The 27930-nt window shown below is 43.3% G+C and overlaps 1 protein-coding gene across 1 annotated transcript; it reads left to right on the top strand.

Annotated features, from left to right (window-relative positions):
• Positions 1-23705: 23705 nt before the first annotated feature.
• On the top strand, positions 23706-24390 carry LOC116590808 (ribonuclease pancreatic-like). Its single transcript, XM_032343130.1, has one exon. It carries the CDS (start codon positions 23712-23714, stop codon positions 24165-24167), a length of 456 nt encoding a protein of 151 aa, XP_032199021.1. The 5' UTR covers positions 23706-23711; the 3' UTR covers positions 24168-24390.
• Positions 24391-27930: the final 3540 nt, after the last annotated feature.

The following is a 27930-nucleotide window of genomic DNA, read 5'->3' as shown; positions in this document are numbered from 1 at the left end:
TCCTTTTTACCAGATTTATTTCTCAGTGTTGCATTGATGCTTACCATTTGCATGTGCAAGGTGTCCATACATATAAAGGAAAAAGTTAAAGGGACTACCTCACTGCAGCCCCTTCTCTGTCAGTAAGGAAGATCCTGGTAATAGAAAGTCCAAAAAATGGGGTGCCTGGGTGGCTCAGCGGGTTAAGCCTCTGCCTTCTGCTCAGGTCTTGATCTCAGGGTCTGAGATCCAGGCCCCCATCAGGGACTCCGCTCAGCGGGGAGCCTGCTTCCCCTCTCTCTCTGCCTGCCTCTCTGCCTACTTTGATCTCTCTCTCTGTGTCAAATAAATAAATAAAATCTTAAAATTAGAAAAAAGTCCAGACAATAGCATTAGGAAGAAAACTTATAAGTACCACCACGATGAAACCTTGAGTTGACCCGGACACCCCCACCTGTCACCCCACAGCAGCCCAGCAGACAGAAGCACACAACCGCGCTTTCCACACAACTAACCACCGTCGTGATGGAGATCTCGTGGTACAGAGTAGGTGCACTTTATCTGAAGCCTATTGGCTTACTTTCAGGCAGTGTTCCTCAGTGTCAGCCATTTTGACAATCAAACCTGTAGCTCTGCAGAAACAATAATACTAAACCTTAAAAAGAACATGGAGCTCATCAGGTAGTATCAGTCCCTAACTCACTGTTCTGACCACTCACTTGTCAGGTGCCTGACACAGAAAGACCTCAGCAACCAGGGAAGATGGAGTGTTCTAAGAGGTTGAATATGACTGAATATCGTGTATGATTCAAGATACTAATGCTCTGTAATTTCGGTGACAAGAATTTGGCACCATTACTTTTGCAGTCAGCAAGCATATAAAAGTCTAGAGAAAGAAACAGCCCAAATAGCAGGCCTTCGAACTAATCCCCTTCAAGCCAGGCAGCAGTGTGGAGAAAACACAGGTGTGTTGCAGCAGAGACCCCAAAATGGACACGTCAAATGCCCTGAACTTGCTTTAGGATTGTGGGCCTGGACCAAGGTTTATAAGCCAACCGCCAGGGTCCATTCACATGACACACAGCTTCTGACAGAGTTCAGGACATCCTATTACAGAATATGGCAACTTGGCAAATTCAATCTTTTAAGTTGAAGAAATTTGAGAAAGGACAGGTACAGGAAAGACATACTGACCTTCTCTGGAAGCAGGTCATTAAACCTTCCTGGGAGAAGGTTTCCTACACCCAGAAGAAAGGAGTGTCATTATCTGCAAAAATGGAGTGACATCTGAACAAACATCTTGCTAAGTTGCCCACCAATTGCTACACTTAGCTTGTACCCTTTGTTCTAGCACATCTTTATACCACTTTCACATTTCATCAAACCTAGCACACACGCACTCAGGTTTAACCACTTTTTTTTAGAGCCTTATTTCCTTGGGAAGGCTCTCCTCTCACCATAAACCTATGTGAAATAAATGGGAATACTTTTCTCTTGTTAATCTGTTTGGGTTTTTCTTATTCTTATTATTATAGGGTCACAGCTGAGAACGTAGAAGGGTAGAAGAAATGGATATTATTCCTCCACTACACTTGTAAGATTTGGGATAATTTAAAAGAGATAGGGAGGAGAGGGAGACTATTCCAGTTGTGTCCTCTCCAATCTTTCTTGCAGTAGTTCAAATAGGTGTTTTAAGACAAGGTACAAACTTTGTTTCAGGAATCAGGTAGAAGTCCAGTCTTGAGAACTTGGGAACTGGGTGAAAATCAGTGTCAGCTAAGAAAAATGGTTCTCCACTAGGAATGGATATAAGATTCACCATGGAGCTCATCAAACACAGACATGCAAAAAAGACCTGCTTCCCAAAGAGTCTGTTTCAGGAGGCCTAGAATCTAGGCCTTCTTAAGAGTCTCTTAGGCACTTCTGATGAGAGAGGCCAGGGTTGGGAACTCCAGTTAGGCACAGGGGTAATCTGATACTGTTTGCCTCTGCTAGTGGGTTTAGGGTGCTATCAAGTTGTGGCACTGCAGAGAGAAGTGGGGGTTGTGGCTGTAGAACAGGATACATGAGGATTAGATACACAGACAACTCATTTGGTTTGAGTTGGTTTGGTTTGGTTTGGTTCTAATTAAGTAGCTTTAATTCTTCAGGGCCCTTTTAGGTTTACCAAAAAAATTAGTAGAAAGAATAGAAAATTCTCTTGTGCTTCTCCCTTCCCCGCTTTCCTACCCACACAGCCCACAGTTTTCCTGTTATTAACATCTTCTTTGGGGGAGGGGGTCATCATTTTCCTATAATTGATGAGCCAATATTGATGATGGCTAACTAAAGTCCACAATTGAATAATGATCAATTCTCTGCATTATATATTTCTATGGGTTTGGACAGTGCATAATATCACTGTAGGAGAGGAAGCCATCTTCCTCGGCTTTCTCATGGTCTCTGACTGGGTCTCAAAATTGAACTGACAGAGATAAGTAAGAGTAAAGATAACAAATTTGCTTAAATTTTCGCATGTACATAGGAGCCTCCTTATGGGAATGAAGACCTGAAATAGCGACCAGCACTGGAAGCTTTTATACCCTCTAGACAAAGACACAATACATTTGTGGAGACTTTTTTGGTCTACGGGTAGGAAATGGTGAAGAAATAACTAGAAAGAAAAGGGTTAGTATAACAAGGTCTGTTTCAGATTCCTGTGGTGCCACATCAGGCTGGTAACATTGTCTCCAGGAAAAGAATTTATATCCTACCTTTAGGCAAAAAAATGAGAGCTTTTCCTGCATTTATGGATTCTTAACTGCCCTTAGTATAAAATATTATTTGTGTCAAAGAGCCATAGCTTGGGGTCACAGAGTCTGGTTTCCTTCAGCATGAACAAAGATGATCTCCTCATGTACTTAGATTTTCTTTTATTTCTTTCAGCAGAGTTTTGTAGTTTTCCTCATAATGAGCTTGTTCATTTTTTTTAGTAGATTCATATCTACATATTTCATTTTTCTTGGGTGCGTATGTAAATTTTTTCCTCAAATTTCAGTTGTTCATTGCTGGTACCTAATAAAACAATTGATTTTTATATATTAACCTTGTATCTTGTGATTTTGCTCTGAAAAGACATTATTTTTATCCTGTAGATAACTGAAGACATTAAAAGCAAGAGTGTTCCTCTATTTTATTGATGCTCAAGGAGTACTAATCTGGAAGGGATGTGTAGAACAGATTGGAAGGAAAAGAGGCTAGAGGCAGGGAGTCCCTGTAGGAGACTTTTCTGTGAGCCCTCCAAAAAACAAGAAGATTCCAAGTGGAAAAGCAAGAACAGACCAAAGAGGCAAATATCCTAAACTGGCCTTTCTCCTTCATGTCCATGGGTCTCTGTTGCCAGACTCCAACATGTCCGTGTACCCAATGTGCAGCAAGCCAAATTCTGAGACACTGGATTTAAAGCAAGGAAAGCTTTGTAGTCTAGAGAGCCACCCAAGGAGAAAGAAGGGGATCATTCCCAAAGCTGCTTTGCCCTCTTGCCCTGTGGATCTATAAGGGACAACTTACACACATGAAAGGAAGCTAAGGGGTTTCCTGACACTTGCTGGGAGGTCCTTGAAAAATCTGGAGATAAGCATTCTTCTGGACAGTGAGGTACAACTTGGGATCTGGGATCAGATACATCAAGATACATGTTTCTGTCTGGTCTCTGTTATGTGTCTACAATCATTAGGTACCGTAGAGTAGAAGTAAAAAGACAAAGTTAATGATTGATTGTGCTGAAATTTAAGAAGTAAGGAAAACAGAGGCACCTGTGTGTCTCTGTCATTTGACCTTCCAATCGGTTTGCACTCAGGTCCTGATCTCATGGGTGGTGGGATTGAGCCCCAGTAGGACGAAGTGCTGCTGGATGGGGAGTCTCCCTCCTCTCCCTTGCCGCTCCACCCACTCATGCTCTTTTTCTCTCTCTCAAACAAATAAATACATTTTTCAAACAGAGTACATAAAACATAATTAAGTAGGAAACAACACAACTTAGACCTAAGTGTACCATGCAAATAATAAAGTTACAGTGATCCTTGTAATTTCAGAATGGGCCCAGGAACCAGCCTCTGGCTTCCTCTTACATGCAGCTCCCTCATAGGATGCCCTTTACCATCCTCTTCACCTAACTTCTTATTAATCCGAAAATAAGTTCAAGTGTTAGAGCCTTCTATCTACTGGCTCCTCAGAGCCCCCTGGCACCTCCTCCACAGCAGCCAAAAGAGGTATTTACAGTTATTAATGTACAATGTATGTCTCTATTAATCTGACCATCTCCTTCATTAGATTATGAACTCCTGAATCTATAAGGGGCAACTTATACACATGAAAGGAAGCTAAGGTGTTTCCAGAAAGTTGTTGGGAGGTCCTAGAAAAATCTGGAGATAAATATTCTTCTGGAGAGTGAGACACAACTTGGGATCTGGGATCAAATACATCAAGATACATGAGTAGCAGAGAGTCTGGCCCAACAACATACCCATAAATCAATAATTCAATGGAGTCTGCTGTTGCAATTCACAACATTACCAGGTACCTAGCAAATATTGTATTAAATCTACATTGGGTGTTTTCTCCGACGCCTGGGTGGCTCAGTTGGTTGGGCAGCTGCCTTCGGCTCAGGTCATGATCTCGGTGTCCGGGGATCGAGTCCCACATCGGGTTCCTTGCTCTGTGGGGAGCCTGCTTCTCCCTCTGACTCTGCCTGCCACTCTGTCTGCCTGTGCTCACTCTCTCTCTCTCTCTGACAAAATAAATAAAATCTTAAAAAAAAAAAAAAAGAACTGAAAGCATAGAGGTTCCAAACACTGAAGCTTCCTATGGAGAAGGAAGCACCAAACCCATATCAGAAAGTCACCATTTCCTCACAAGTTCTTTGAGGAAGTTATAACTTCTCCTTTGTACCTTTAAGGAGGCTTGGTCTTCTTGCATCTGCGGGGATACTGGCTTTAAACAGTGAGTTGGAGGATGTGGGTCTCATCCACACTGTGCACAAAAAGGGCATCTTCCAAGCCTTAGGTTTCCCTTTCCTCTTTCCTAGGGCTCAGAAACTATCCCTGCTACAAGCAGACCATGCTGTCATACCTGGCAGAGGAACTGCAGACAAAAGCCTCTGAGCCTGGGACTAACCACTGCGTCTGTCCTCGGCAGGACCCCAAGCAAGGAGACCTGGTAAGAGGAAAAGCCTGGGGTCTGGGGAGTTAGAGCCGAGATGATGGCCAGATGGCCCAGGTTAAATAGACGGAGGAGAAATTTTCTAGAGGGAGGAGGGAAGAAGCAGGATTCTGGACCCATAAGCACAGGACAGAGAGGAATGGGATCTGCCAGTCAGAGGAAAAGTCATCCTAACTCACATTTCTCCTCCCCGGGCTTGTGGACCTTCATAGAATTGTGAGAATCACATCAGAAAGAGGATGGTTTTAAAAAAATAGACTTAAGAAATCTTGAAAGGCACGATGAAGATCTAAATGGTTGTGAATGATAATTTTGCTCTTACTGCTTCTACTACTATCATTCTCTCACTTTCTTCCCTCTTCCCACACAGAAGAGATGATGCTGGATATTCTGGGACCATTTCCTCTCCTCCTGGTGCTGCTGGGATCATGGGGGCCAGTGCCACTTGCTGCTAGGCCTCCAAACCTCAAAGGGTTCAAGGGTTTGAAATTCAGCATGTAAGAGCAGGTCCTGTCCAATGCAAGACAGAAATGCATGGGGCCAATAATTATACTCAGACTTGTAAACCTTCAGACACCTTTCAGCATGACACCTTCCAGAACACAGCTGCTACCTGTCTTTTACCCAAGACAGACTGTGAGATTGCCCAGAAATACTGCCACTGGAGGGAGAATCATATTAACATGACTTACTACTATCAACTGGAGGGACAGGGTGACTGCCACTACAAGGCTATGCTCCAGAACCAGTTCTACCCTGTAAAATGTAACAAGTTTCAGCCAGGTTACCCTCCCAATAGTATGCTTCCTATACACTTAAACAGTACCAGATCACAGCCTCCTGGATGTTTGATTAGACTAAGGTTCCCATTACTTTGCTTCACACTTGGTGCAGGTTCTCTTGTGCTCCCTTCTGCCTTTTTTTTTTTCATTGTTGATTTTCCATGGTTCCCATAGAAGAAAGAAGGAGGGCAGTGAGAGAATTATGGGGCCATGATGCCAGACCAGAACTGGGGACAAAAACAAATAGCATTCCTTTCTGCTTTGGAACTTTGTGTGTTTTGGAGAAGGGCAATAGGGAAAGGGGCAAGGAAAGACCCAGGCCCCATATTTTTAATCTTGGAACTTCTTCCAAGTTTGTTGCATTCTGTTCCCAGCAATAAAATCACTTTCTGCTGCATTGTAATGACCTTGAGTGTGTATGTTCGGGATGACTTTCACATCATTGCCAGCCTGGAGCCATCTAGATTGCATTTGCTGACATTCTTAGGAGAACTAGTTGGGCCTTGGGCGTCCTTTGAGGTTAATCTGCAACCCGGAGCCTCTGCCCACTTCTCTCGCCCCTGTGTCTTTTTGGAACTTTGGAGCAAGAATATTCTCCATCTCATCAAACTCTACTCATAGCTTTTTACATATTTCCCTTGAAACCATGACCTATGTTTCTTTGGAGGTGGCACAGAAATTTCATAAAATGTCCACAGTACTTTCACACACAGGTTCTAACCCTGACAACCAATGCAGCCTATATCTTTACTGTTGATTTCCATATTTCATCATTAATGTTTTAAATGTGTGTAGTATAGGGGGAGAATAATCCACTGTAGGCTTAGAGTCAATTCTTCCATGATCTATTGCAATGCATGAAGAGAACACATAGATCAAGAAAAAAAAGTACTAGGGAACTAACAACATTTCTGTCTTACTTAACACTGAAATATCACAGAGTAATGGTGTTTTTGAAGAAGTAGAAGACATAGAAATTGAGAGACTAGGATTCAGAAGTTGGCTGAGATTAAGAAGTTAGGTCCTAGATGTAGGAGAGGAAACATAATTTTCCTTCTACCATTCTAGGTTCTTAGCTGAGAGTCCCACCCCCAGTATATAAAGGCAGAGTACAAAAACTATTTTAATTATGTACATACATAGAGGACCCCCACAAAAATATGAGACTAAAAAGCAGCTATCCACCTGGGACTTATGGACCATCCTGGGCTAAGGAAAGGATAGGGATCTAGGGCTTTAAAAGGGGTAAAAGCAATTCAGAGGAAGGTGAGAGGAGGAAATTTTTGTGAAAGAAAATTGGCCCTGGAATGAAGATGACTCTCCCAGATGAAAGTGATCCCTGTCATGGCTCACTTCCTGTACTGGACCCTTTTCTAATGTAAATTTCCCCTACAAAAGTGTAACCTCTACTCTGCTTTCAGAACTTCTCCTGGTCTACACTTTCTCACAATAAACAGCTTAAGATAATTCTTATGCCAAAAAGGAATATTTGGGATGGCGTATTCTGCTACCCCTCATACCTTTCCATTTCCTTTCCAACTACTAACTCATTGGGTTAACAGTCCAGGGTAGGTCAAAGTGCTTTGTAGCCTGATCTGTCTTTGAGTAGCAGCCAAACATAATGCCTATCCGAAAGGCCACCTACTGAAGTAGTTACAAGTGTGTCAGTTATCTGTGCTGCACAATGGTTCTTTCCAAACCAAGCGATTCCTTTAATAGCTGTGCTAGTCAGACTCACCTTCCTTTATGTCACTTCTTTATGTCAGGTCTTAGAAACAAAGACAGAAATATGAGGTTTCAAGAGCCTGGATTCCAAGGGTGCTAAATACTCAAGGCCCCTCTCAGTGGGAAGGCATGAGAAGGCCAGGACAACCTGGCACTTCACAAAGTGGGTACCCAGTAGGGGAACTTCTCTCATGGGACTTGAGTCTGCCAATTTAGAGCAGCTTTCAGTAGTATTCATCTTAGTGTTGATATTTACATTGCATAGGTTCAAAGTATTCAAGCCAAGTGCAGGGGAAGTAGATGCAAGGATCTGTGTTCACATTAAGTAGGTACCAGTGTAGGAACATGTAGCATCATCCTCAGGGAAAGGGGTGCATTGACCTGATCAGTAATCACAATGGACTTATATATTGTATAAATATTCCTGGACACTTCAGCAGATTCTTGGAGAAAGTAACCTAGTAAAAGGCTGAATGTCCTTTCACCCAACCACTCAGTTACTCTACCTTACTCGACTATTTCTCAACAATCATTATTTATACATTAGGGAAGAACTCTGATGAGGGGATATTTAAAGTGAAACTTAAGAAATGAGGAGACAGTCACATAAAAGGACATTTCAGGCAGGAAAAAATAACAAGTGCAAAAGCCCTGTAGCAGGAAAAACTTGGCATCTTCTCTCCCCCTAAAGAGCCTGGTGGGGCTGGGGAGAGGCAAGGGGATATGAGATGGTGGTGACAAGGCATAGAGAGAAGAAATAAAATACCTAATAGAAGGAATCAGGTTGAGGTGTCAGTAGCTCTTGTATTTCTTGTCACAGAAATGGCATGGCCTCAGGAGAATAGGAAAAGGAAAACCTAGATTTCTTTTTATTTTTTTTTTATTTTATTTATTTATTTTAGAGAGAAAGTGAGTGGGAACAGGGGAATGGAGTGGTACAGGGGCAGAGGGAGAGAGTATCTCAAGATGATTCTATACTGAGCCCAGAACCCAAAATGGAGCTCAATCCCATAACCCTCAGACCATGACATGACCCTCAAGCAATGAGGGCTTCACTGAGCCACTCATGTACCCCAAGAAAGCACAGATTTCCTAAAGGAAGAGACAACATGGACTGTAGACTCTCATCTGAAGGAAATTTAAATTAGCTCACCACAAGGAGTCATGCAAGATCCAACCTGAGGGCCAGCAGTCAAATCCCAGGTCAACAGCTCTCTCCACACCTGAGAGTGAGGTGACATGTCTGAGGGGCTCAGAGGTCCCCTTGCAAAAGACAGAAGTATGTAATGAGCCTCAGCACTAGACAGAAAGGAGTTGAGTGACACTTTCCCTGGAGGAGTCTATGCTAAGCGTGCCACTATTGGCAACAGGAAGTAGGAGCGAAATGACAGCTGTAGTGGCAAAAACAAACTATGTTAAGTAATGACAAATTCTGTACAGATGTTGACTTACCATCAATACTGAGGAAAGAGAAAAATTAATTGTATTCAAAGGCAAACACAAAGATTTAGAATCATTATGACAGCAGCAGAGAAGGCTGGGAGACGGCCCACTGGACTGTGAAAGATAAATGTGGACTCTCCATCCATTGGATCTCTCTATACGGTTTTCTTCCTACCAAAAAAAGTGGAACAGGTGGGCTGGTCTTTGAAAAAATCAACATTCCCACATGTCAATGATCATGAAAGACCACTGATGGAATAAAGATCTTCTGTCTGAGTGTCCCCTCCTTTGCTGTGGACTAATTCCCTTCTTTATCAACATCATTTATCGTGGTCTGGTCAGTCTGTCCACACAGAATGGGCACAGCTTATCTGCTCTGGGCACATGGCCTCCATGTGCAGCCTGTCCAAGAACCCGAAAGCTTGTTCTCAGGACGGTTTCATTGAATCTGATCAATCACATGATCTATCCACACATTCTTGATTAAAATCAAGGTTGCCTTCTGATTTCTCTGCTTATGGCAAATCCTGAAACTGTGCCTGACCCACTCTAGGTCCTCCTGTGTAGAGCAATGGCTTTAATCTCCATGGTCACTCATCTCCACCTCCCTCTCATGTGCATTTGAGGGGTAGGGATGGTGTAGGACAGGGCTTGTGCCTGTCATGCGGAAGGCCCAGAAGTACAGACTAGGAGATTATGCATGCAGAAGCCTTTCCTGCATCACATATGCTCTCTCAGCTGTGTGCTTCCCCTAGTTTGGGTTCAAGGCCAGTGTCAGGTGTCACATTAGTTTCCATGTGTCTTTAGCCACCTTTAATCATAACAATTCCACCGTCTCTGTATCTTAGGTCTTTGAAAGTTTTTTTTTAGCATTGATATTATTTTATTTTTTTTTCAGTATTCCAAAATTCTTTGTTTATGTACCATACCCAGTGCTCCATGCAATACATGCCCTCCATAATAACCACCACCAGTCTCACACAACCTCCAACCCCTCACCCCTCCAAATCCCTCAGTTGTATCTCAGAGTCCACAGTCTCTCATGGTTTGTCTCCCCCTCCAATTTCCCCCAACTCACTTCATCTCTCCATCTCCCAATGTCCTCCGTGTTATTCCTTATGCTCCATAAGTAAGTGAAACAATATGATAATTGACTCTCTCTGCTTGACATATACAATGGAGTATTATGCCTCCATCACAAAAGATGAATACCCAACTTTTGTATCAACATAGACAGGACTGGAAAAGTTGATGCTGAGTGAAGTAAGTAAAAGTCTGAAATTTTTGAAGAAATCAGCATCACTTTTTAATTTTTCCTTCTAAATAGACATCATTTGGGGGAACAGTTTAAGATTCACAGCAAATAATGAGCAGAAAGAAGAATTCTCATATACCCTGGGTCCCCATGTCTCCCCATGCACAGCCTCCCCCATTGTCAACATCCTGCACTAGAGCAGTACATTTGTTTTAAATGACAGACCTACTTTGACACATCACCCAAAGTATAGGGTTCACTTTGGGTGCTGTATATGTGTATGTAACTCAGATTTTATCTCTTGCTAGTCTATCTTTTGTCAGTTTAATTTGCACATTCCTAGTCTCTGAACCTAAGAGGGTGGAGGAAAAAGTTTCTTCCTCCACTCTGTTTCCTCCACCTATTCCATAAACACATGTCCAGGTTGAACCCTGGATCTTCACAACATTAACCTTTGTGCTCATTCTCACTCTTGTAATACATCTAACATAGTCTGAGAATTGTTTTGCCCATCCCACCATGATGAACTCCAAAAGTTTAGGATGTGTTTTCAGTTTTTCCCTTATGTCTACCCTACCCTGCTGAAGACTGATGATTCACAACTAAACCATAAAATCAGAGATAATGAAAGTATTGTTGTTTAGTAAGTGTGCCGTACAGCAATGTATAAGCAGCACCACGAAGTTAGCCGTAAGCTATACTATGACATTGGGGCTCTAATTCAGGCCCATGCTTTTTCTCACTACATGATGTTCCACAAAGTCACAAATGAAGTTAAGTGGGCATAGAGTCAGGAGCAGAAAGTGTTTTTGAGACTGATATGATATCATGCAGATAAGCAGGCATATCTATTTGATCATCCCAGAGAGAGCCCTCTTCTCTTTCCTTAGACTCGTCATTGGACAAAATGAACTGATTATAAGGACCATCCTCTCAAGGGGCTGGAAGATCAGTGAAAGTTCAGGACAAACCCCAGACCTCTCTGACTTACTCCTACACCCAGTCTAAATACTTTTCATTGGAAGAGAGTATTTTCTGAAACTTGATCAGTCAACAAGCACTCAGAAATGTTAAGCAAAAACTACATTGTTCACTGAGAACTTAAGCCAAGAATGATTTCATTCTTCAGCTGTAACCCCAGTCATCTGAGCTGGCTGGCCATTTCCAGGTCTGAGATTCTATCCCCAATCGTCCGTTTTTCTGAGGCTTGGGTACATCTGAGAGATTTGAAGGTGTCTTGAGGCAACTTCCCCCAGGAACCTAACAGGAATTGAGAGGGCTCTTGAGAGGCAGTTTTGGAGATAGGGCAAGACAGGGGACTGCAGATAAGATACCTCCTGCTCTGGATCTATTCCCTTCCTCTTTCTGGCCACTCTATTGTCTACCACGCAGAAGGGAGTAGCCAAAGGCAATCTTTAGGTGCAAGGTAAGCTGCATTGTTTAGACCCCTCTGCCTCCAGTCTTCATTCACTCCATTCGCTTCCTATTTACAAACTTGTCTGTCCCATTTTTCCCCCAGGGAGACTCAGGTACAGCCATGTTTCCCACCATTGTCCCAATGAGTTATGCTAAGTTGTACATGGTTATCCCAAGGCTCTCTCGAAGGCGCTGCTTTGAATGCCTCAGTGCCTCCTGACAGTTACCCCACAGTAAATCTCAGTGTGTCTAGTATGATGTCCAAGCCCAGATCTGCCTGTGTTTTCCTGATACACCCATTCCATTTTTACTGCTTTCTGATTATCTATAAAGATAGAAGTTATAGCATCTGCGTGGCTCAGTCGCTTAAGGTCTGCCTTTGGGTCAGGCCATGATCCCAGGGTCCTGGGATCAAACCCCTCACATCGAGCTCCCTGCTCAGCAGTGAACCTGCTTATTCCTCTCCCTCTGATGCTCCTCCTGCTTATGCTCTCTCTGTCTGTCCAATAAATTAATAAGGTCTTCTAAAAAAAATAAAGAGAACTTTGAAACTTTTCAGTTTATCTTTCCCTCCCTATCAGAAACTTCAATCACTGTCACCTCTACTGTCACCTCTACTACTAGATCAGAATTAAAAGTGAACTTTTAATTTTGACTCTTGAAGAAACAATATCAGTAGTGGTAATAATAATAACATTAAAATTCTTTTAGGGCTTACAGTGTGCTTTGAATAGGGTGACCCTATAATTTGCTGTCTGATTGGGACACTTTGAGAGTGAAAAGGGACATTATTATTTATTAGCCAAGAGAATGAGCATAAATAAGGATGTCCCTCGGCCAACAGGGGCATATATATGGTTTCATAGCTATGAACCAGTTTCACATGAGAGAGGGCTAAAGGAGCTCTCCATGGTCTCTCTTGTAAGGGCACTAATCCCATTCATGAGTGCTCCACCTTCATGACATAATCACCTCTCAAAGGCCTCACTTCTAAATACCATCCCATTGAGACTTAGGTTTTAATATACAAATTTGGGGTGGGGGTGGGGAAACAAACATTCAGTCTATAGCATCTTAAAATAAAGTATTTTATTATTCCTAATTTACAGATAAGAAAACAAATACAGAAGTTTATATATTATTGATCTTTAAAATCGTAATGCAGGACTTTTTGGTATTCATCTGCTTTCATCCAGAAAAATGCCAGTCGGTGTTGCAGGAATAATTAAAAAGGTGAACTGATTTCCACAGCCCCGTCCAAACACACTCCAGTCGCTATGCATTTAAATACTCTTTTATTAGTGCTTTGCCAATCCTCCAGCTTGCGTGTTTTATAGATGATGAAACTGAGGTCCACAGAGGTGATAAAATTTTCCTGAACATAACATACCAGTCATGAAGCTGCAACTAGTACATATGGTCTCCTCACTCTATAGACTATAGTCAAATTCTCAAGAGTGGTTTATGGAAATGAAAATTACATTGTTATGTGCCTAAAGAAAATGTAAGGACCTACTTTGCAAGAGGCTTCCATTAAAATTAAACTGTCCCTGTCCCTGGGGGAAGGGGATTCCCTTAAAACAAGTCCCAGAAACCAGCTCCAGGTAACAAAGCCCAGATACAAGGGTGGGTCAGGCCAGGTGGAGACATCTGATCAGTGGGGGGATGCATACTGTCTCCCTGGTTACCAAGGAGTATGGGCCCCGCCCTTTGGAAGCCTTTTGGTTGCCAATCCTAACCAAGCTGTGATAGGCTAAATAAAATGTCTACTAGGATAAAGTGTAACTCAATTGGTCACCTACCATCACTGTGGAGTTTCCTGTGTGTGTTACAATCTCATTGGTCACCTGTGCATGGCCAGGCCCGACCGCATGGCCTTTGCCCTTAAAAGCTAGACTGTGAAACAGAGAAGGATCACCCTCTCTTGTAAGAGGTGCATCCCTGCACGTTCGGTTTGATTCTTGATGCTTGGCGTGAAATAAAGCTTTGCTTGACCTTCACTTTATATCAGTCTCGCTCCTTTAATCACGGACCCATTATTGGGGCATAACATATGGGGGCTCGTCCGGGATTAAATGACGAGAACTGAGCAAGCATCAGAATTTCTGGGAAAAGCCTCGAGGTAAGATCTCACAGATTTTACTCTGTGGGATCCGATGATCTCCAGGTGCTCTGTGAGATCGGTTGGTCTGTCTGGGTGGAGCTCCAGGTATAGCCCACCTGGGTGAAGCTGGACGCTGCCATGCTCCCCAGGGCTGGAGAGGATGTGGGGACGCCCCTTCCCTCCACTGGTAGATTGCCAGGGTGTTCGACTCCCCCTAGACAGTCAGGGGGTTTGAGTCCCCCTAGGCAGTCACCTAGGTGGTCAGGGGGTTCAAGTCCCCCTAGGCAGCCAGGGGGTTCAAGTCCCCCTAGGTGGTCACTAGGGGTTTGAGTCCGCCTAGGCGGCCAGGGAATTCAAGTCCCCCTGGAAGGCCAGAAGATCAAAAAGTCCCCACCGGTGGCAGGTTCTGGGTAAGAACTCCTGGGCCTGCGGTTGTCTTTGTCTTGTCTTTTTGTTGTCTTCTGTGCTGTTGGTTGTGTTTGAAGAAATAGGACAAGCAGAGAGTAAGGGAACTCTGACTTTTAATGGCTATAACTGGAGCCAACTGGGGGTAGTCTAATTCGAGACAGAGACTTTAAGGAATATTCCCGAGTTTGTTTGTTTGCCAAAACAAACTTTGTTTTGGGGACATTCCTTGCCCTCTCTGGCCCGAAGGGGACTACCTAGCGCCTCCCTCTTGCTGGTGGGAAAGCATGGTGTGTGCTCCTCTCTTGGAGCTGATGAGCCCTAGAACTGGGAACCCTTTCTCTGCATTCTGGTGGCACTTTGTTCTGTTCTTCACTGTCGGGAAACAAGAAGAGCACCCCCTGGACCTAATAGCCCCAACGCCAGATCTTCCCACCCGGGTCTCAGGTAAACATTCAAAGTGGAGTGGGCCCAGGTGGAACGTAGTTCAGTATTTGAACTACGTTAAGTTTGTTGGGTTAATTAGGATGAACATGTCTTTTGAGTTAACAGTAGTAAGTGTGAAACTTCAGAGTTTTTACTTAGAGTCAAGTAAGCTCCTGTTATTTGTTAAAATCTGTGTTAAATCTATTAGCAAAGAGATGACTGAACTGATGATTAATTGTCTGTCTCAAAGTTTTAATGGGTAATTCTTAAGGTAGCTTTCAAAGTCTTTGGTAACCTGAAACTTTAACCAAATGTATAAAATGCTAGAGCGCTGGTTGCTGGAACTAGGTTTGTGCTTTTGAAATCTGTTGGCAAACATGTTTTGTGCTTAACTGATTGATAAATTTGCCATCTAAAGAATTCTGTTGTAACAGTTCACAATTGGTTTATATTTAATCTTCAGTAGAGGTTAAGGTATTCCTAAGAGTACAAAATTCTGGCTAAGTGTAATTAAGACTGATGGAAATAAGGGAAACACCTCTGTAGAAAAGTAGGAAATATGTAAAAAGGAGAGAAAAAGACCAGATGCCTGATTCTGTTTGAATAATAAATAAAAACGGGCCCGGGGCCGCTTTCTGAGCTAGATCCATTCCTAAAGAATGGAAGGGGAGACCCCGTGGGGAGAGGTGTCCTACCTGTTTGAATCTGAAGAGTGCCTGACTGTGTGAATGTGTCTGTATGGCTCCACCACTTCTGCTACGGAGTCTGAGTGAGCTGCACCCTGAGTCTCGCGGGGTGTCATATGGCATAATGGTCATCTACTCCACAAAGTAGCCTGATCTGGGGTTTATAGGGACCGACCTTAGCTAAGATGCTCCTAAGTTCCTGTGAGGGACGTGAGCAGGACAGCATCTGAAAGATCCTCCTCCCTTTGTCTGCGACATCATTCATGGGAGGGAAACCCAGAAAACTCATATCTTAAGACTGCAGGCTTAAAAATTAAAAAAGGAAAAACACTGGTATAGAAAAGCTGGTTTTCTCTCTGTTTAAAAGGGCAAAGTTTTCTTCAGTTAATTGAAATGTAAATGGTCTTCTCTTTGACTGCCCAGAGTTGTAAATGAGATCTCTTTGGCTCATAAGCCTTCCTTGATATGCCAAGTTACTCAGCGAGTACTGATGCGAGTACCCAAATGCAACCCAATGATAAATCTTGGGTTGCATTTGGGTAAATGCTGTAATTATTCTAGAGGTTCTATACATTTCCTACAATTTTAATGTTTTGATAAGGGTCATTACTTGATATTTAACTATATCTGTTCTGAGATTTTTCATTTGTAATTGTTTAAGTTCTCTTGTAAGATGAATTCCGCCTTACAGGAAATTCATACGGGAAGACTTTCAGGACAAATACGGGTCTTTAATGTGTTAAAATCCTGGGAACTGAAATGGGTAAAAATTTACAGAAGTAAGGGCTACATTCGGACTAAACCAGAATTAGTAACATGGGACTAGATGGACTGAAAGGTTGTGATGTTGTGTCTTTAATGTTTTAAACATTGCTGTTTCTGTAATGTTTGCTCCTCTAGGCTAGGGAAACTTTTTCTTAAGTTATCTGTAACTAATAGAGATGTAAAGGTATTCATTTGTAAACAAATCAAGGCATTCAACTTTTCTCTCTATCTGAACCCTCTGAAACCTAAATGTCTCAGTTTAGTATTCTTTCTTCCTTGGCAATCAGTCATTGGCATAAGTTCAATAAGAATCTTCTCCTTGTAACAGGACAGCATTGGAAACACTGGTCATTTTACCAAGGCTTTGACTGGAACATCATATTTGAAAAGACTCAGATATAACCAGCTTAAAGAAACTAAGGCTGACTTTATAAAACCTAGAGCCATAAAGCCCCTTGGAACTGTTGGCCTGATACCTTGCTTACAGAGTTCCCAGCAGCCTGACCAGGTGAGTAAAAAATGTCACTCCCTGGTAGGAGGAGGAACTTCAGATTACTTTGGGCACCTCAGGAGTTCACCCAAATCTGACAGGTATTGCAGGCATGTCTGATGGCAAATATGTGGCTTGGCTTCTGGCCCAGAGAGGCTACTAAAAGTTCAACCTAGAGATTCCTTATGAGAAGTTCCAGCAAAGCAGATTCTAAATCTATATGATTACTTACTGTTCTTGCTGAGCTTATGTAAATTATTAGGCCAAGTTTGTTAAAACTGGACTTGTTTTTCAAATGAATAGGTCCTGATTTGGATATCTCTGGAAATGGTTATTTTAGAGAGAAAAATTGTTTTAATAACATGCCTTTATGGGTGTCATATTCTAGATTAGACTGCTATTAAGTGTTTGTTTACCTAAGCTAGACAGTTTAAGTTAAACTGCAGAGAAGTTACACGATAACTCGTGTAGACGATCTTGCCTTTGCCAGTCAGTCAGCCCCAGATATAAGGAAGTAACTTCAGAAAATTGAAGAATTTGAAAGGAAGAATCTGACTGAGTTAGTGGAAATAATGGAATTAGCTGCTGAGGACTATGGGTCATGATTGCAGGGGACAAGACCTCTCTTACAGACTCTGCAGGGAAAAGGGTACCGGGTGTCAGCAATGAAAACACAGCTTTGTAAGAGCCACACCACTTATTTAGACTTTGGTCTCCATGAGGGAATTCCCTGGGATGGTGAGCTACTGCAGGCTGTGGATACCACGGTTTGCGGAGATGGCGCAACCTCTCTATGAACTGGCTAAGGGAGGACTCACTACGTAGAGTGGACAGCTGAGGCAGAAGGAGCATTTCAGGAATTACAAACAGCTGTACTGATTGCCCCAGCATTGGCCATCCCAGATGTTACCAAGCCCTTCCACTTGTATGTGGATGGAAAGGCAGGGGTGACTGAAGGAGTTTTGACTCAGACTCTGGGGCCTTGGCAAAGGCCAATAGCTTATCTTAGCAAGAAACTAGATCCAGTAGCAGCTGGGGTCCCCCTTGCCTGCGCATAATTGCTGCCACAGCTCTCCTGGTCAAGGATGCAGGTACATTTACAGAAGTGGACTAAATTAGATTATGAAGGAGATTGGGTTAAGACTAGAAGAAACTAGTAAGCCAAATACATCAGGGCACTTATCTGGGGACACGCAAACTTAAGGAGCTTATGGGCAAGCAGTTCCAGATTTCTAAATTAGGGTGTATGGCTCAAGATGTGGTTGATAGATGTGCTCAATGTCAGGCAGTAAATGCGGGAGGAACTAGAATGGGAAGAGGGAAAAGAGAAAGAGGTAAGGAACCACGAATTTATTGGGAAATAGATTTTACAGAGATGAAACTGGGAAAATATGGGCACAGGTATATGTTAGTTTTTGTAGATACCTTTTCAGGCTGGGTAAAGGCTTTTTCTGCTGAACATGAGATGGCAGGAATGGTAACCAAAAAGCTACTAGAGATTTGGGTCACCTCTTGTGACTGGGTCAGACAAAGCCCTGCATTTGTGAGTTCAGTCTCACAGGTATTGGCCAAAGCCATAGGCACTAATTTTCCAATTAGTACCTACCAGCCCCAGAGCTCAGGGCAAGTAAAAAGAATGAATCAGACTCTTCAAGAGACCTTGACAAAATTAATTCTGGAAACTGGTGGTGGGTGGATATCCTTCCCTTCGCCCTCCTCTGGGTGCAATGTACACCCTACTTAAATAAGGTGACTGCATTTGAAATAATGTTCGGGAGACCTGCCCATTGCCCTCGATTACAAGAGATTGCTATAGCAGAAATGACTGATCAGTCTGTACTCCAGTCACTGCAGGCATTACAGTCTGTCTTAAAAGAGCCCATGCAGGGATCCGGACTGACCACACTGGGATGGAGACAGAGGTAGAGCCACACCCTTCCCAGTCCGGGGACTTGGTTTAGATACATTGCTGCCACTGGAGGGGGCACCTAGAGTGGGAAACCTGGAGCCTTGCTGGAAGGGACCATTTACTGTCATCCTGACCACTTCCACGGCAATAAAAGTAGGAGGCATCAGGGCCTGGATTCACGAGGGTCACGTCAAAAGAGCTGAGGACAAGATCGCCCCCCAGAGGTGAATGCTGCTGCCAATGGACCCCGCCAATCCGGGACTAAAACTAGACTCAAAAAACAATGAGTTCATTAAATTAATTGTTGCCCCTTTTGTTAAGATATAGGCGGGAGGTATGAACAATTGCAAAATTAAAAAGGTGGGGGACTTACTGTTTCTCATAAAGGGAAGTGGGGGGCTCTGCATAACCTTAGGAGAGAAATACTGTTTCTGGGTAAATCACACTGGAGTCATTAAAACAGTCTAGCAGCTGTTAAAAAGGGGGGTATAGAACTGGCTAAAAAGTCAAAGACTTGACTAGTCTCCCAAAAAAAGGGGGCAATGTAAGGACCTACTTAGCAAGAAGCTTCCATTAAAGTTAAACTGTCCCTGTTCCCCTTCCCCCAGGGGATTCCCTTAAAACAAGTCCCAGAAACCAGCTCCAGGTAACAAAGCCCAGATACAAGGGTGGGTCAGGCCAGGTGGAGACATCCGATCAGTGGGGGGGATGCATACTGTCTCCCTGGTTACCCAGGAGTATGGGCCCCGACCTTTGGGAGCCTTTTGGGCGCCAATCCTAACCAAGGTGTCATTTTGGTCATCTACCATCATTGTGGAGCTTCCTGTGTCTGTTACAATCTCATTGGTCACCTGTGCATGGCCAGGCCCAACCGCATGGCCTTTGCCCTTAAAAGCTAGACTGTGAAACAGAGAAGGATCGCCCTCCCTTGTAAGAGGTGCGTCCCTGAACGTTCGGTTCTATTCTTGACGCTTGGCATGAAATAAAGCTTTGCTTTACCTTAACTTTATATCAGTCTCGCTCCTTTAATCACGGACCCAATTATTGGGGCATAACAGAAATGACAACTGTGATGTATGTCAAACTACTTGAGAGAAATTTTGAGAGATTGATATCACATTTTAATCTGTGTAATGAAGATAAATACTGCAACTGTAATTTAATGTATGGGAAATGATGTCTCTCAGTAATGGCTCACAGACACATTCTATACTGGATAACTGTCCCTGTTACCTAGAGGACAAACAGAGATGATGCAGACATTCTCAGAACCCAGTTTTAAAACAGGGGTTGGAGGCAAACAAGACTCAAGTCTCACTCCTTGGAGAAAATCCCATTGCTGGAAGGGACATTCTTCTGCTGCTCATATTCTTAGTCAACATCAATGTTTCTCAGCTGCATCCTTTTCCTTGTCTGGTACCCACCTCCCCCTTTCCACCATCCTCACAGACAAGACAGTCTCCTATTCCTTTACCCATGACAGCCCCCTTCCTGGAGCTATGCTCTCTCTCTGTGCTGTATTTTTACTGTCTTCTCCCATACTGACTCTTTCCTCAAGATGTACACCCCTTCATGTGACCTTCTCCCCAGCCATCCCAATCATGTTAGTACACAAATTTGCTCCATCTCGTCACTGTCAGCCTCCTCGTTAAATACATTTCTTTCACTCTGACTTTCTCTTTGACCTATTGGAATAAGGGTGCTCTGAAAGTACTCCAGCAAATACTCTATTGATCTCCTGATTATCACATCTCTTCATCTAATGAAGTATTACCTTCTTAAACATTCTTAAAAATTGTAAGTTATTTATATGTATATACATATACATATATACATGTATATACATATAGATAACTTACAATATATACATATACATATAGATAATCTTACATGTACAAGATTATAGATAATCTTACATGTATTATGTGTACATAAATCCACACATAGTGTGTGAGTATACTCTCTATATATATGCACATAGAAAGAGTGCTAATTTTTTTTCTATCAATATTGTCTTTTAACTGTGCCATTTAGTCCATTTACATAATTATTCATTTTTATTTTCCTCATTATTTTTATTATTTTATTATTATCCTACCTTATTTTGCCTTTCCTATTAGTCTCATTTGTCTGGCATTTCTATTTCCTATCCTTACTTTGCTTCTTTTGGATTAATGGTGTAATTGTCTGTCATTCTGTGACAGCCATTAAAGCTGTTCAAAATAATTCTCTCATTCCAGGCACCTAGAAGGATCCTATTTCTCTGTCCCTTGCACTGAAATGTGACCATGAGGTTTTCTCTGGTCAATGAAGTGTGAATAGAAGTGACATATGTCCCTTCCAGCAGAAGCATTAAGAGCTGTCCTCTGCGGTGCTGTATTTTTTTTATGTTTTATTTATTTACTTAGATAGAGACAGAGAGAAAGAGTGGGTAAAAGGCAGAGGAGGAGGAGAGAGAGAGAGAATCCCAAGCAGACTCCAAGCTCAGCCCAGAGCCCAACTCAGAGTTTGATCTTGTGACCTGAGATCATGACCTGAGCCAAAATCAAGAGCAGGATGCTTAACCAGCTGAGCCACTGGGGCATCCCAGGGCTATGTTCTTTCCTCTGCCTCTTTGATTAAGACAATATGTGTCAAGAAGAAGCCTGTGCCAACCTGTTTTCCCAAGTGACAATAGCAGGCAGAGCCCCTAGGCTGGACCAATATAGATATGTAGCAGGAATGACAAAGAAACTTTACTGAAATTTTGAGATTGTTTGTTACTGCAGCACAACTAGACTCTCCTAACTGATCCACAGTCTACTTATTCTCTGCTAGTTTGGAATTCAAACCCTGTGTTTCCCTTCTTTTCATTGCTTATCTTAGAAATTCTCAGATGCATACTAAACATAGAAAAGTCTAATCAATACTTTTAGTCATCTCTTGAACACTTGGCAATTCACATCACTTCCAAGTTATGTTCCTGACATATATTTTAAATTTATCTTCTTAACTCAAGATATTATGGCTTTATATAGTCAAACACCTTTTATTTGTCCATATATGTATCATCATCTTTTTTTATTCCTTCCTGAATTTCATATTTCCACTGAGGAGCTTTTCTCAGTAACCTGATATCCATGCTTAGAAATTTTTTTAGTGGGGGGCTGCTTTAATGAAGTCATGAACTCCATTATGTTTTGCTTTATTTTATTGTTTTGTCAGCATTCCTTATTTTATCTTCATTTCCAAGTGCCAGGGTAAATAATTCTATGTTGGTGTGTTGAGAAATCAAAGCCAGTGTACTGAATTAAGATTATGATGTGCTAAAGAGGAGAAAAGCCATTCACATGGTCAGGTTACACCCTCAGCATTTCAGTTGCCACTTTCGGGAAGTGAAAAACCCAGGGCGACATTTCAGGACATGGATACAGAAGCAAAGTTGTAAGATTTTTCCCATGCCCTGGTGACTGAGCCGGCCTGACATCCCTTGGGAGTTTGGTTTGACTTTAGTTCCTCTCCTCCTCTCTGACCTTCTAGGAGTGGTTGCTGTGGCCAAGAACTGCTGCACACCCACCTTCCACACGCAGGAGAGCTGAAGTGGCCAACACTGGGTGAGGTCGCAGGTCCCCTCCTCTCCCTGCCCAGGAAACATCCCCCTCCCAGAACCTAGGTCTGCCCAGTCTTCCAGCTGCAGGTGCCTGGATGCCGGCCCCACCAGCCCCCACCCCCAGAAGAGGTGCTGTTGGAATTCCAGCCATGCCAGGACTCCTGAGGAGATAGAGTACCTCCCTTTCCCTGCTGCTCTGGGGATCACACGTTTATGTGCCCTTTGCAAACCTGCAAGAGCTATTTGTTTGTTGCAAATGGCCCCCCAAGATGAAGATGACTTTCTGGGGTTCAGGCATCTGCCATAATGGCTTTCATTGTTGCTCCTTGTGAACCAGCAGACAGATGAGGTTCACATGATACTATAAACAAGACTCACCCTTCCCAGCAGTCCTGAAAAGAGTGGTGTAGATGATTCCCTACAATGTCCTTCTTTACAAGGTCCTTGGTTCCCTCTAAAGTGAAACCAAGATGCTCCTCCCACCTATCTTTCCTTGGAAGCCAAGCCCCTTTGTAATCTGTATAAGATTCCCTCCCCAGAGATCCGGGGATCACAGAGACTGGCCTTCTGCTCTGTCCTAGAGAACAAGCTAGACATCCAGGTCAGTGGCTGAAGAGATGATCTCAGGGACTCCTTCTATTATGCATTGATTGGAGGGACCAAGGTGGCTGAAGTTAGCACCAAAGAAAGCTTGGGCTGGACCAATATCAGGATGGAGCATGTGGGCTGCAGGGAACCAAAGGCACTGGGGGAGGGAAGCATTGCTCTTGGGAACACACTGGCATCCCTCTATGATGCTGGTGTTAGGCACTGGGCTGTTGCCCTTGTGTGGGAGGAAAACAGGCCTCGCTCTGTCCGTCATGATCCTGCAGGTCATGTGGTATTTCAGGGATGCCGATCAGCTCATGGCTTATTCAAAAGGATTTTTTAATAAGCCCCTTGAGCACTGGGTATAAATATATTAATTTTTCAAATGCATGTTATTTTTTTGTCTTGTTTTTAAGATTTTATTTATTTATTTATTTATTTATTTATTTATTTATTTATTTGACAGGGATGGATAGAAAGCACAAGCAGAAGGGGCAGCAGAGGGAGAGGGAGAAGCAGGCTCCCCACTGAGCAGGGAGTTGGGTTCGAGACAGGGCTCGATCCCAGGACTCCCAGATCATGACCTAAGCCCAAGGCAGACACTTAACAGACTGAGCCACCCAGGGGCCCCCTCAAATGTATTTTAAATTTTAAAATCTCTAATATTCAGACACAGGACTGCAGGATTTTAGTTCACTAACAAGTCACTACCCAGAGGCAAAGACCCGCCTCTCTGCAGCTAGTGGGAGTTGAATGCTTTCTGACAAGAGTGTATGTAACTGTCACATTCCTTGGAAAATTGCACAGGAGAAGGGGTAGCTTTCTGGCTGACCAAAAGGGAGACTGTGAGCCAGGGAGGCCACAGGTAGGAGCTGGGGTTCTTTCTAAGGCAATGTTTTTTCTCCTCTCTCCTTTTCCCAGCTAGGCTCTTCCAGAGAAGTGAGACCACCATGGCTCAGGAGAGGTTCTTCATCCTCTTTCTACCACTGGTCCTGGTGCTGCTGGTGCTGGGCTATGTCCAGCCTTCTCTGGCCAAGGAAACGCAGGCTGAGAAGTTCCTGCGGCAGCACATGGACCCAGACACCTCCACAGTCACTGCCAGCTACTGCAACGAAATGATGAAGCACCGGAATATCATGGTTGGAAATTGCAAGCTGGTGAACACGTTTATCCACGAGCCTCTGCCAGATGTCCAGGCTGTCTGCTTCCAGGGAAATGTCCCCTGTAAGAACACGAAGCCCAACTGCCACAAAAGCGGTTCCAAAATGCGCATCACTGACTGCCGCCTGAAGAAAGAGGCCAAATACCCCAAATGCGAATACGAGACCCAGCAGCTACAGAAATCCATCATCGTGACCTGTGAAGGGAATCCATACGTGCCAGTCCACTTTAACGGTTCTGTGTAGGTCTGCACCTGAGGCCAGAGCAGCGAGATGCCCCACCTCCCTGTTGTGGCACCTGCTTCTCCCCTCTCCCTTCCTGGCTCTGAGAGAAAGAACTCCATCCAGGGCTCCTGTCCCAAACACACATGCCTTCCTACCCAGGGCTTGCCCCTGTGTGGTTTGGGGGATGAGGGGGGCCCCGTGTAAACCACTTCCTGGACTATTTCAATAAAACACAGTTGCAACCACCTGGATTTCTGAAGCAGTTGCCATCTGGTACTGTCTGTGTGATTGCATTCCTGCTCGGGTAAGAACTGTAAATCGGGGTAGATTTTGTAAGCATCGAATAGAATCATTACGTGCCTTTGCTCCTGACTTTTGGTTCTCGGTGACCTGAGATCATTCCTTTTCTCAGAGATGCCTTGCTGTCAAATATGAAGCTGTTAATGATGGGCTATTTGAGATGAAAGGGAGCTACAGTTTGGGACTGTCCTGCCGGGTGAGCTGATGGAGGGTGAGCTCAAATACCGAACTCTCTGGCATGGAAGGAAGGACAGGGTGACCTCAAGAAAACCCGGCTCAGACCCTGGCTGGGAGGACATGGGGCTGAAATTATGATCCTAAATTTTCCTTTTCCTTTTATTGAGTGAGCTATTATCAGATCACAAAAATGGCCATCTCGTAGTTGGAAAGTCAGAACGTTCCATTTAGGAGCTAGAAAGGTCTGTAAGGATTATTAAATTAAACAAGAATAAGTAGATTTTGAATCATGTATCCACTTTAATGGATTGGGCCTGCCTAGAACTTTGCAGAAAAAAATTCTAATAAGTGATGTGGTTGAACAGTAGCCTCTGTTGAAGGCACGATGGAGGTAAATGTGTGTGTTCCACTTGCCATCCCTGAGATAATGTAATCCCCACTTTTACAGAGGAACGGCCTGAATCTCAGAAAGGGTAAGAGACTTGCTCATGGTTGCTGCTTCCTAGTGGCAAAACTGAGACTAGACCCCAGGTCTCCCGGCCTCCAGTCCTTGTTCTTTCTTCACCACAGTGGACTCAGGAAGAAAATCCTGCACTCTCCCTTTTTTTAAGTGCGGTAGAGGAGGGCACCGGGGTGGCTCAGCCTGTTAAGGGGCTTACTCTTGATTTCAGTGCATATCATGATTTCAGGTTCCTGGGATGGAGTCCCGTTTGGGCTTTGTGCTCAGCGCAGAGCCTGCCTGGGGTCTTCCTCTCCTCCTCTGCCCCTCCCCTGCCTGCACCTTCTCTCTTTCTCTCTGTTAAATAAATAAGTAAATCTCTAAAAAAGAAGTAAGGTAGAGGAGATTATGGATATGGCATCAAGGAAGTAGGTCTAGGGAGACCTGAGAAACAAGATCAGAAAGGATGGCATAGTAGGGTACTTAGTTCCCTTGGTTCTGTTCAGCTCCTGTTCTGAAAAGTTCACTGATCAAATCACTCAGGAGGAGGAGGAAAATCATTTTTTCTCACAGAAAGCATAGCTTCACTTTTCCAGAATTCTACCTTTGTCTCTTGGACTTTTAGGAATGGCAGGTGCACTCCATGTCAGCCTTGATATTTTATTTAAGTTCCGTAGTGTGATGTCCAGAGCTTGTAGTTTTTGCAACATCCATGAACTCCTGAAACTCCTTCAGCCAGCCTAGACACACAGAGATGTCAAAACATCAATTCTTTCCTCAATACTTTTTTTCTTTTTCCTTTCTTTTTCTTGTAAAGATTTTATTTATTTATTTATTTATTTGACAGAGAGAGAGAGAGCACAAGTAGGGAGAGCAACAGAGGGAGAGGGAGAAGCAGGCTCTCAGGGAGCCTGAGGCAGGGCTCGATCCCAGGACCCTGGGATCATGACCTGAGACCTTTAATGTCTGCCTTTGGCTCAGGTCATGATCCCAGGGTTATAGATGGAGCCCCACCTTGGCCTCTCTGCTCAGCGGGCAACCTGCTTCTCCCTCTCCCTGTGCCTGCCTCTCCCCCTGCTTTGTGCTCTCTTGCTCTGACAAATAAATAAATAAAATCTTAAAAAATAGAAAAAGACATAAACACAGTTTGCACCCAGAGATGACAGGGGTGTGAAAGGTGAGAAAACCATTGGAACAGAGGCTAGTTCCATCTGTCACATTCTACAAATACATTTTGTTAAGGAAACATGACTACCTAGGAAACAAAGCCCTGACAAGCCAGGTAGTTCAGTCTGGATGATATACCCTTCTTAGAGATGAGACTCAGAGGCAGCCTGAATGGGCAGAACTGACCTTAACCCTATCACACCCTGCCTTCCTCTGAGCAGCAGTGCTCAAGGAAGAGCCCTGGAGCTTGAAAGTAGACCCTCAGGACTCTGCTGCTCCCTGCTATCACCACCCTGTCTGGGCCTCAGGACAATCTCTAGCATGGGGACAGTCAGAACTACCTTGTAGTCTGGTGTGAGGGTTCAGTGAGGCAATTTTGATAAATTGCCTTACAAATGGGAACTTTCAATCTGCTCCAGAGTATGTTCCAAGTGAATGTAAAAATAAGTTAGCTGTCCATCCTAGTACCTTAGTTTGGCCGCCGTATACTAAAATGGCTATTATTTTAACTGTCTCCAGCATTAAAAGACCAAAGTCTAATCCAATTGATACTGACCTCTCAGATACCCATTACAAAAAAATAATCATAATCATAATAAAAATAACTACTCAGTTGTGCCCAGAATGTTCACTTTTCCTAGGCTTCCTTAGGTCTGGTAACAGCAAATGCATCTGGAAGGGTTTCCTATTGTCAACCCATAGCCCCTGGAACCCACACTCATGCGGGAGCTTCAGAACTTATCTCCAGGGAAGACCGGTAGCACACAGAGGGACTTATGGACAGCATGCGCACTACAGATAAACCCATGGGCCTTCGGGCTGCTGTTTTGCTCCAGTATATTCCTCCTAATTGGTTTATACTCGTAAGAGTTGGCAAAAAGCAGAATGTCCTGAACATGGGACTGATTAAAATATGATGCATATCCTTACAACAGAATACTATGCAAATAGAACCAAGTACACTTTTGCTACTGACATGAAATAGGTTCAAAATATATTCTTAATGGGAAAGAGGAAATAGTGTACAACATTGCGTATAAAATGTTATTATTTGTGACAGAAAAAGAGGAAAGAAACACATGCACCAGTATACATGTTAATTCACTTTTTAAAAAATGTTTTCTTTATTTACTTGAGAAAGAGAGAGCCTGTGAGCAAGGGGAAAAGGACAGAGGTCAAGAAAGAAGCAGACATCCCACTGAGCAGGGAGCCTGACCACTCAAGACCAGGGGCTCCAATCCCAGGACCCGGGGATCATGACCTGAGCTCAAGGCAGACATTTAACCCACTGAGCCTCCCAGGTGCCCTGTCAATAAACCTTTATTTTTATTTATATTTTTGGTAATAATATATTAGTTTATTATTATTTTACATTTTTTTATTTAAAGTCAACTAATTAACATACAATTATTGTTGGTTTCAGAGGTACAGGTCAGTGACTCATCAGTCTCATATAATCCCCAGTGCTCATTACATCATGTGCCCTCCTTAACGTCCATCACCCAGTTACCCCATGCCTCTACCCCTCTCCCCTCCAGAAACCCTCAGTTTGTTTCCTATCATTAAGAGTCTGTATGGTTTGTCTCCCTCTCTGGCTTCCTCTGGTTTTATTTTTTCCTCTCTTCCCCTATGATCCTCTGCTTTGTGTCTTAAATTCCACAGATCAGTGAGATCATACGATAATTGTCTTTCTCTGAATGA

Source organism: Mustela erminea, chromosome 5 (genome assembly GCF_009829155.1).
Source record: "Mustela erminea isolate mMusErm1 chromosome 5, mMusErm1.Pri, whole genome shotgun sequence".
NCBI lineage: Eukaryota > Metazoa > Chordata > Mammalia > Carnivora > Mustelidae > Mustela > Mustela erminea.
Note: the sequence above shows the minus strand (reverse complement) of the source record. Positions and strands in the feature narration are given on the sequence as shown.